General features: G+C 38.0%; 2 protein-coding genes across 3 annotated transcripts in view; one reads left to right on the top strand and one right to left on the bottom strand.

Moving 5' to 3' along the window:
* Window positions 1-1031: 1031 nt before the first annotated feature.
* The window catches only part of LOC138027809 (pre-mRNA-processing factor 39-like), a 33229-nt gene continuing 23585 nt past the window's right edge, over window positions 1032-10675 (bottom strand). The window contains exon 13 of the mRNA XM_068875426.1: window positions 1032-1665. Coding sequence (XP_068731527.1) covers window positions 1594-1665 — 72 coding nt within the window. The 3' untranslated portion in view covers window positions 1032-1593. The remainder of the gene's footprint in view (window positions 1666-10675) is intronic.
* The window catches only part of LOC138027810 (glycine N-methyltransferase-like), a 5458-nt gene continuing 467 nt past the window's right edge, over window positions 5685-10675 (top strand). Inside the window, exons 1-6 of one of the 2 annotated variants that reach the window (XM_068875428.1) lie at window positions 5891-6002; window positions 6583-6714; window positions 7169-7296; window positions 7852-8108; window positions 9451-9614; window positions 10267-10675. The exon at window positions 10267-10675 is cut by the window's right edge and continues 467 nt beyond it. In XM_068875428.1, coding sequence (XP_068731529.1) covers window positions 6683-6714; window positions 7169-7296; window positions 7852-8108; window positions 9451-9614; window positions 10267-10456 — 771 coding nt within the window. In that variant the 5' untranslated portion in view covers window positions 5891-6002; window positions 6583-6682 and the 3' untranslated portion in view covers window positions 10457-10675. Of the gene's footprint in view, window positions 6003-6582; window positions 6715-7168; window positions 7297-7851; window positions 8109-9450; window positions 9615-10266 lie in introns of both variants that reach the window. The other variant, XM_068875427.1, reaches the window with a different exon arrangement.

Raw genomic sequence — 10675 nt, 5'->3', positions numbered from 1 at the left:
TGCTGGCAATGGACTATATTCGTATTCTCAGTATTGGATTGGAGCTAACTCGCAAAGGAGGCTACTGCGGGGGAATCTTTTCAAATGCAAATACTTTGATACATTCCCCCACATTAGTCTCCATTGCCAGCTAGTTCCAGTTCAATACTGAGAATACAAATAATTATGGTCTACCACATGGACACTATTTTCACAAGTAGCACAGTGACCCCTTACTCTTCTACCAGACTTTAACACCACTTGTGCTGAGAAATACATACAACTGGCACGACAAAAATGTCCCCTTACCTCTGAACGTCGAAAAAAGGAAAACCACTGCCTTTACTCTAACCTAAAAGTAGAATGCTTGTACTCTACCACTACCTCTTACTTTGGTTGAAAATAAGATGCAAAATTTATGCTTAAACATAATGGGACAGTTCCTGTTGGACATCGCAATGTGCTATTCTGGACGCAGCCGTTATGGAGGTCGTCTTTGAAAAGGTAGTTACATAGACTTGTGCTGGGCTTCAAGACCACTGGCAGGATTATGGGAATTTGTCTTCAGAGGTCCCCAAGACCACTGTTCTACACTTTTCTCTCAGTTTCACCACATAAACACTCATTTAACACTCCAAATCATTTTCTTATTTCCAAATTTACAAACTAATGCAAATCTAGCTTGCTTCCCCTCTTAAAGCTTTAAATAGAGTACATTCAAATGCCAGAGTGTGCCCAAACGTCTGCATTATTTTTGTCAGGTAGCACGACACTGATATTCTGACAAGTGGTGTTTTAGTGAACTAACATGACAGCTTTTGCACTTTCAGTGGAGCATTTTTATTATTGTTAAATCTTATTTCCAGTTTGATATTCTTAGATGGAAGATTCAGGGTTAAGACCGAGTGCAACGTGTAAATCAAATATGCCAAACATTATGGAGCTAAGACATTACCTTCTGGCCTCTGTTGTTCAAATTTTTAAAGATGGATAATGCTATCCACCAGATAAATCACTATCTGTTGGATGGTGCAATAATAATATTGGTTTTGCTATGACTTATCCACAAGATAGTGATTTATCCGGCAGACAGTGCTATTCATAGTTTTAAAAACTGGAGCCTGGGGTCTTTCATGATAATGGTTTTCTCCCTCCCGTGGATTCACCCCCTAAATGGACCTTATCAGCTTGTACATTTTGTTTTCCCGATACATATCGTGTGATAATTCTCCCAAGATTTGATCTTTTGCCTTAAAGACTGCCTACGAGCCACTGCAATGGCCATCTTTCAAAGAAGATGGCTATTACCATACTTTCCCACAATCCTTATATAAGGAAAAGAAAATAAGTGAATAGGTGAATTAAGGGTACAAGAGAAATGTCTCGTTAACATAATTATGCAGATTAACACAAGGAGAATCACAAGCTGATGATTTCTAGGTCAACAGTGAAATAGCTTTCATGTACGAATGGAGAACAGAGCTCTGTTTAGTCTTTGTCTCTCAGTAAGACTGTCTTCGAGTGCACTTTCCAGCATTTCCACACCGAACATCCACACATCCATTGAACCTGCTTACCACTTTTAACACAAGCGCTACAGTGTACCTTTCTCTTTTACTGTTGGTGTGCATGGCCATATGCTGCACCATACTGTTGATACCACTGACTGTAGTTATTGTAAGCATTCTGGAAGACAAAGTGAAGAGGTTTTTTTAATTAACCCATTGACACCTAAACCGGCCGTAACCGGCCGCGCGCGATGACCCCTGAAATACCTAAACCGGCCAAAACCGGCCAAAAAGGCTGCTTGAAAACCCTGACACCAGAAGCAGCCCTTTTCAAATGTTCCCTCCGATAAGCCACACCTCTGATTTCTAGCAATGATTTTTGGGAAAAAGGTGCAACTTGTCTGTGCATGTTTACAGTAGTTGAAAAACATAAATATCTCCTCAATTCAAAAACTGAAATTCTTAGTCATGAATTAAAATATAAAGGCAAAACAGTTAAGTAGTATGTAGCATCTTGCAATAATTTTTCCCTTACTGTTATAAGCAAAAGGAATTGTAAAAAAGCACAATGCTTTGCTATTGGCAACAGGGAACGAGTGAAGAGTCACAGAATTGATCAAATCACTAGCTGAATGGGTTGCCTTTCTTGACGTACATGTAGTCAATACCTAATTCCTAGTTCGTTTTTACGCAAGTGTATCCTCTTTAAGCACAATTAATTGATAGGGTATGAAAATTCAACTGATTGTCTAGAAATTTGGTCTGAGAACTGCCAAGATACCAACCTAAAATACCATGTGAGAGATTTCCATTTATTTTCAAATTTGAACTCCCACAATGGCCTTCGATTTTACCTTTATTAGAAAATTTTTGATAGGCATATTTGAAACGAAATTTTCTAAGGTAACCAATCAGAATATCAAAAAAGCCTCACACAGTTTTGATGATAAACGCCTTTTGAACGACATCATACAGAAGTCTTCCCTTTGCATTGAAATTCGATACCCAACAAATTCGATCAGAGAGTCATTGGTCGATCAAGATTCTTGGGCCCCACTCTTCTTTCGATTAAGTACCCGGTAAAAAGACAAAGAACATATTATTTACTGGGCAGTGCATTTCATAGCCTTTCAACTGATGTATACAGTAGAGCCCAAAAATAATGCACGTGCAAGAAGTGGCGCAAGAACACGCAAGCGGTCAAAAGAAGTCAAATTGCGGTGAATTGCGGTTTATCCGCAAGAACATTCAAAGGGCAAGAAGATAGAAAACTTGCCGCAAGAAGTTACGAACTTAACCGCAAAACACAAAAAGTACAAGTTAGCGGGTTCAACCGCGAGAGTAGTCGGTGTTGCTTGTATGAGGTGATTACGGTTTATGTTTTCCAAAACATAAATCGCTTTCAAAAGGAAGGGATATAATGGTATGTTTCTTCTTGGGAAACATTCGATGGGCATGAGATCAGAACTCGATGTTTGGTCATCCCAATTTATCGCAGGCCGTATTTAACGCACTCGCTTAAAAGAAAGACCGGTGAACGTGAATGTTTCAAAGCAGTAACTAATTTCTGCACTTTCAGAAAAAAAAAATCTTCAATCACGCCATTAACTACCAACACGCAGGCTCGCAAGCATAACAAACCACGTCTAAAGAATGACCATTTGCGTTCGGAATGTTTTAGATAGAACGCATAGCCATTTGCATATGATGCCGGGAAGGTGACAGTGAAATGTGTAAGCAAATGTTGTGTGATATCTTCACCGGCAAAAGAAAACTCGTGGTATCATAACAATACTAATAATAAATAACAAACAAAAGCTTCTGCATTTATAACTCCTTTCATAAACACTTATCAAGGGAACTACATTGCAGGTCACCTGCGAGATCGAAAGCGACGAGAGCGAATGTTTCAAAATGTGAAATGCACATAAATGCAAAGATTTAATAAGGCCGCTTTGAAAGTTGCTTGTTTCATTCCTGTTTGATATCATTATTTTTCAAAGAGAATGCACATCACCAGGAAAAGATGAACAATAACAATAATTGTGTTCCTGCAATTTGCATAACAACCATTATGCTGAAAACAAGTCGGTCACGCTTTTGTCACGTAATTCGCCGTGGAATACTTGCATTTATTTTTCCTTTCTATTGGCTTTGTTAAGACGGAATGGATACAGAAGAGCTCAAAACAAAACAAGTTCCCCATCAAATTGCCCTAGAGAATCTGCCTCTGTGGGACTCCAGGGCACACCAAACTTGATTCACGCTTACACGTATTTATTATTTTTTCTCAGTGAACACGAACTGAGTAGAATTCAGAACCAAACTTAATTTAAGCGGATTAGTCGTATAAGGGTATTTCTCACCCAGAAAAAAATTCATCCAGGGACATCATATCCAGCTGATTGGAAAATATACCGTATTTACCCGTGTATAAGTCGACCTTTTATGGCCTCAAAAGAAGCTCCAAAAATCGCCCTCGACTTATACATGGGTCAAAGATTTTGAGCCAAGTTCCAGCTAAGTAATTTATTCAAAATTAACATAATAATGTTGTCTTGGGCATAACGAACGCAATGGACAAAAGCCGACGTACATTGTAAAAGACTTCAAAATGAATGACAAAAGACTTCAAAACGAATGTAAGCACTTCCAGTTGAAATAAAAAAGGATTTGTCCAACTCTAAATGTTGAAGATACTCCCAAGCACAAATATGAAATAGACACTGGAAATTTTCGTTTTCCAAAGGCGGAAAGCTATATAAGGCATTTCTGTTTCTTCGAATAAAACACGATCGTTCAACGGCTTAGTAACCTGGCGCAAAACCTCGTGTTTGCGTGAAAATGCTGGTTGGTAATGATTGTTTTTTATTCTTTATACAAACCTGGCAGATTTAAATGTTTTTGCAAACTTCGTATTGTTTGGTTTATGAGTTTTGTTTTGTTTGTCATTTGAGAAATTGTAAGTCAAGGACCAATTAAACCTTGCACATTTTCGCATCGTTCGCAAGTTATTTTCAAAGATTGACTCCTGCTTCTGTGATGTTGCATTGTGCTTATCCTCTAAAGCCCTTTATCCTTGAACAACGAAACAGGTGAGTTTGAGGTTTACATGTTCGATTTTCAGAGAACTTTTTCGAAACTCAGCTTCGTAACAGAGCTAAATCCTGCTTCCCGTCCATACATGCAATCCCGAATCCCAAATCCCTAGATCCAAAAAGGCCAAAGCCCGGATCCTGAAAATCCTATTCTTGGGTTGCACGTCACGCAAGTGAAAACATAAATCGCTTACCATTTAAGAAATTGAGTCAAGAAATGGAAATGTTATAGAAGAGGAATGAATAAACAACGGGTCCAAGTCTCAGGACTGTGCGATATTCCGTACTTGAGTTATTGGGCAAAATATATTACTCAATTTGTAGAGTTGAGTATGTAGGCGCCATGTTGGTGTCAGTTATTGGTGTACTGCTGATCGAAGTACACCAACAAGGCGGCGGGAAACCTGTAGAAACATCTGGAATTTAGTTTCGCTGTCTTTAACACTTTCTTCTGTATAATGAGCTAGCAAACATTTGTATAGACACGTCTCCTAGTATATTGGCTGTTTACGCCACAAAAACACGAGGGAAATCGATGTTTTTATGCAACCGACATGTTTACATGTCACCCACTGTGAAGAACTCTGAAATTCAAACTGCTCTATTTTCAAAACGAAGCACAGTACCGAGCTGAAAACATGCACACAGATGTATTTTTAAAATCTGTTGTAGCTGATCGAGATAAAAACTCAAAAGGCTGTTTAGTTTTGTATTTTATTTTTTTGTGAAGTCAAGTGCAAACCAAGAATTGGGGACCCTCTCACATTTTGGTCTGCGCTTATATCGTAAAACGAAAGCAACATTTTCATTTTTCGTTCAGAATTTGTTTTCCCGTGATATGTGTACCGGGGAACGCACATCACGGCCGCCGCAACAGCTGCAGCATCCTACCCGTGAAGCTAAGGTTAGTAAATTTGCGTGACGCTCTTTGACTGAAAATTCCCGCCAAACGAGAATCTCGCGCGTTTTTTTAAGATAGAGACACACCCCCAAGAGTTTTCCATATTAGGAATCATATACCATATTTAGTGGATTTAAGACAATAGCCCGTCCAAAAAAGGAAACCAAAACAAGTCTTTCCAGTCCGGCCTGACATTGAACTACAAAACAAAACGTCGAAGTCCTTCAAATCTTATGATTATAATATATCGTGACCAGAGGTACTTTTCAGTAATTTCTCGGAATAGGGAAGCCCACATACTGTTTTCAGCATGGTTGATAGCATTTATCGCACTCGCTCGTTGGGAATTGGTGTTTCGGGAATTCCTGATCAGTACGCAGATGGCAAGGCAGCGAAAGTTTGGCAGCATTACATCGGCGGGCACAAGAAACGAACCGAGTCGTACAGGGAGTTCTTCTGTAACCTTTTGAACGAAAACGGGATCAAACACATTCTTGATGTGGCTTGTGGCACAGGGTAGGAAAATCGTTCAGAATCCTTATATCTTAACTTCGGCGCGCAACTATGTTGACGATCTAGCTTTGTGTGTTTAAGTTAAACTTCCTGAATTTGCATGAAATGGTCACGTCGCGATATGTATGTAGTCAATACAGCATTTTCAGTTGAATAAAATATTTTCAACTATTCTGATGTCGAATTTTCGCAGGTTTTTTTTTGGATTTATTTTTGTAGTTTTCAATTTTAGGTGTTTGATAAATAAAAATACCAGTGTTTGGAGTTGTGGGATAGTCTAAAAACACCTATTATTTTCTACCCTGCTTGACAAGCCGGTTCTCCTAGGAAACCATCAGGTTATTTACTGGTTTCTAAAACGACACGTAGCTGGGGATTACAAAGGGTTTTGTTAAAGAGCATGCTAATTGCAATGATTTGTAAATACATGTATCATTTTTACCGATCATATAAACTTTACTGAGTGTAGTTTGCATGCATTTCACCACAATTCCACTGGAATTCTTTGGTGTAACAATAACACTTTTCAAATCGCGTTAATGTTGGTTTACAGATAAACAGCTCTCAAAACTTTGCGTTTTAGAGATAAAATCTCATGGAACTTCCGCCAGTTACGCAGTAGTCATTTGTCATATGGTGTATAAAGGTTGCCCTTCCTTCACCTTTCAAGCCTCCAAGGTTTGATGAAAAAGGAAGGATGCCAGTTTTTGACAAGGTAAACTTTATTTCACTTTGTATTTCGCTTTTTTATTGGAAAAAAGGACTTGACATAATGATTACATGTATGTACCCTGGGTGATATGAAAGAGGTTGGTTCATCAAGTTTATTGCATTGCCCAGATGAAAGTGCTGATCGAACTTTTACATTGTTTCAAACTATTCAAGACTCTCTGATTTTTCCAGAGTAGTGTATAATTCACTATTCTTAAAAAAAAGATTTGTGCACTTACATTAGCTCTAGTCTAGTAGGTTTGCAGATAGCCTATTCACCATGACAACCCAAATATAGATGAGTGAGACTAAAATAAACAGCAAGAAACTGCTAAAATAAGATCCTTTACCTTGTGTTTGCACATTGATGTTCTTGTACTGCTGTTTGTATCTCTGGTGTTAATAGGCCTTAAGCAGAAATTAACTGATTGTTCTTTATGTTTTATGTATCTTTTCAGAGTGGATTCTATAATGCTCCTTGAAAATAACTTCAAAGTAACCAGTACAGATGCCAGTGACAAAATGTTACAACAGGCATGGAAGATTCGCTGGCAGCGCCGGAAAGAGGAAGCCTTTGACAACTGGGGTAGGGTGACTGATGCAAAAAATAACTGTGATACTACCTATTATGTTCCGTCGCTTATAACACTGGGTAAATATTTTTTTCATAAAAAAAAAATTATTTATGTACATGTAGGTTGATTAACCATGTGTACCAACTAATACAGATCTTATGTACACATGCAACAAATGGGAATATGAGGTGATCAAGTTAAAGCATCTTTTGTGGAAGATGTCATTTGTGTCAACTGAATTACCGGTACTGGGACTTTATGTACAGTATGAGTCAATAAAAATAATTTTATAATGTGGCAACATCTTATAGAGCTCAATGGCCTTTTGTGGGGCTACTTTAGGCCAGCAGGATTCACCGGTTGCTAAAATACTCAACCTATAAAGCACACCCTTTGACAGCTACTGTCATGTGAAGAACTACTGGTAAAAGCAATGAACTTACATTTTCAAGGGAATGTTCTTGTTACATGTAATTAAAGCTTAAAGTTTATGGATGAAGACTTTATTTTTTTCTTGTACTTAGTGGCAGTTCAGTCTCATTTTTTAATTTTCTATTTCCTCTCAGTTATTGAAGAAGGTAACTGGCTTTCCTTGCATGAGGCCAACATCAGTGTTCCAAACGAAGGATTTGATGCAGTCATCTGTCTTGGAAACTCCTTTGCTCACTTGCCAAACTTTCAAGGAGACTTTCAAAATCAGAAACTTGCGATTCAAAACTTCAAAGACATGCTAAGACCAGGAGGAGTGCTCTTTATTGACCACCGCAATTATGATGCTATTCTTGATTCAGGCAAAGCTCCATCTCGCAATTTGTACTACAATGTAAGTAAACCCCTTCAAGGAGATCCACACCTACTATTTAACCCATTGACTACACTTCACAGATTTTAGTCTGTCTAACGCCACACAATTTTTACTCGTCAACGCGAGGCATCCCTGGGGTACCAGAGGAGTGAATGGATTAAGCGTAGGAGAGGCAGTGGCCGGTCGTTTGGTTAAGTTCTAGTTTTGTCATTGCACAGTATGTTAGGGCTAAAAGGTCACACAAGTTTGGGTACTGATAATTTCACTATTATGCAATATTACCACTAATAGAAACAAACTGCCAAAAAATGCAGATGCAGACAATAAAAGACATATGATTAAAACTGATTGCATTTGGACAATATAAGAAGCTGGCCTGATTTTCTCAAGTTTAAGACTACGTGCCTGGCTGTTTCTGCTGAGATCTTGTTTGTGATTGACTGATAATTTTAATTAACAGAAAAGGAATGCTTTTTACAGTTTACAGCTTTTACGTTCAAATGATAGTTTCCTAAAACATTTCAAAGTACCATGATAATATTATCCCTTTGATGTCCAAACCGGCCACACTTAGTTTTTTACTAACACCAGACGATTTTACTCGTCAATGTCCCATTAACGATTAAGACTTGTGTTTGGTGGCAAATAGTAATTATTAGTAATCAAATAATACTGTAATTATTATTCATATCCTTTTAGTTTTACAGCCAAAGCAACCAAAACAAAAGTTAATCATGTGTGATACTAATTGGCATACAGTGTTAATAAAATTATCTAGTCCATGTTACACTTTGATAGGCCAAAAAAAGTTTCCCTGCTAGCAGAGGTCTCGTAACATTTCTTTTTGCATTCGCTAGGCTGAGGAGTACAGGAAAAGAGATCTCTGCCATGGGTCTAAACTCACTTCGATCCAACCATGCCGTCTACAACCTTAAGTGAGCCTCACACAACATGAAGTATCGTGTGAGGATTCAAGTGCTAGGTAACTGTGGCATATGCTCAACACAGTGAGTTTCGACCCAATGTGGCAGAGGTGTCTTTTTTTCCATACTCGTCAGCCCGGCGAACAAGACCTCTGCTAGCAGGGAACAAAAAAGTGAAAGAAACCTTTACATTAATTTTACGTGCAGTTTTTTTCTGAATTATTATTTGAAGCTTGTAAGGCCCAAAACGATAAAACTGAAATGAGCCAAAAATGAAAATACATGCAAAACATGCAAAGCAAACTGGAAGTTGAGGCATCCACACACAAATTGCATTTCTTGTCCACTATGCCTTGCTATATAATTTAATTGGTTTAATTTACACTGCACAGTAACCATGCAAGATAAAATAACATAGAAGTTATTGTTTTTGCCAGAGTGACTGTATTGAAAGCATTAAAACCTCAGTTCTCTATGTGGATGGCAAGGAAACCATGATCACTCTCGACTATACTGTAGACCCTTCCAAGGCTTCAGATGATTTTATGGAAGAAGGAGAACCTATTGCCAAGAAGGGGAAATTCTCTGAGGGGGAAGTCAGGTATTTTTTTCCTTTTTCTCTTAATGTGTTGTCTCTTAAAGGAGCCACTTACATGTACAATTTTTACTCAAACAACCCTTCCCCCTCACCCATTGTTTTCAACATTGACCAAAAAAAAATTCAATATTTAAAAAAAAAGACTGAACTCTCAAGGCTCACAATCACTTCACAAAAATAATTTGCAGGACGAGAAGTTAAATTCTGTCAAATCATCTTCTGTCTCTCTCTGTGTTGTCAAACATCATGCTATTTTTGAAGAGCATGAATCTTTTTGTGTTGCATTCCTTTAAATGGTTATAATTTTCATTTTTTGAAGGACTGAAAGCAAAGAAGGAGAGTGGTTATTGATATCAATAAAATAATATTACAGACTGAGTATAGTATTGCAATTACGGGAAAACTGAAGTTAATACAGTGCCTACATCCAGGCGTTTTATTACAAGCTATGTAAAATTAATATGTTATCACTAAGTTATGTATGTAGTATGTATGTAAGAGTGACTGCCACAAGTTTACGTTGATTAGCCCAGGCATCCACTTCAAAAGTTATTGAAACTCCTGCTATTGCATCTAAACATCTTTCAAAGATTCAAAGCAGGCAAGGTCTACTGGGCTGGATGTTAACACTAATCTACTATCATTCACTCGGCAGCAAATTCCGCCTTTCATACTGCCCATTGCGTCTCAACACCTTCAGCAACCTCCTTGGTGATGTTTTTGGGAAGGATGCCAGGCATGAAGTATTTGGCGACTTTGAGCCACTGGGCAAGGTAGAATTACCAGCCTATTATGTTCACATGATCTGGAAAAACCAAACTGAAAATGGTGTTCTGGAAAACTGAATGCAGTGAAAAACCAGACTTTGAGGGTTCAAACAAAAGTACATTCATGCACAAGGAAAACTGTTTTATTTACAATCTAATTTTCCCAAAGTTATGCTTGTTGATCTTAATTAATGTAATACTTGTTTACCAATGGCATACCACAGAGCAGAGCTTTATGAGAATTCCCTCAGAGGTGTATAAGCATACCAGATTAACCCCCACCCCCCCAATTAGATG

This window comes from Montipora capricornis, chromosome 12 (assembly GCF_036669925.1).
Source record: "Montipora capricornis isolate CH-2021 chromosome 12, ASM3666992v2, whole genome shotgun sequence".
Classification (NCBI taxonomy): Eukaryota; Metazoa; Cnidaria; class Anthozoa; order Scleractinia; family Acroporidae; genus Montipora; species Montipora capricornis.
This window is presented reverse-complemented; position numbering and strand designations above follow the sequence as displayed.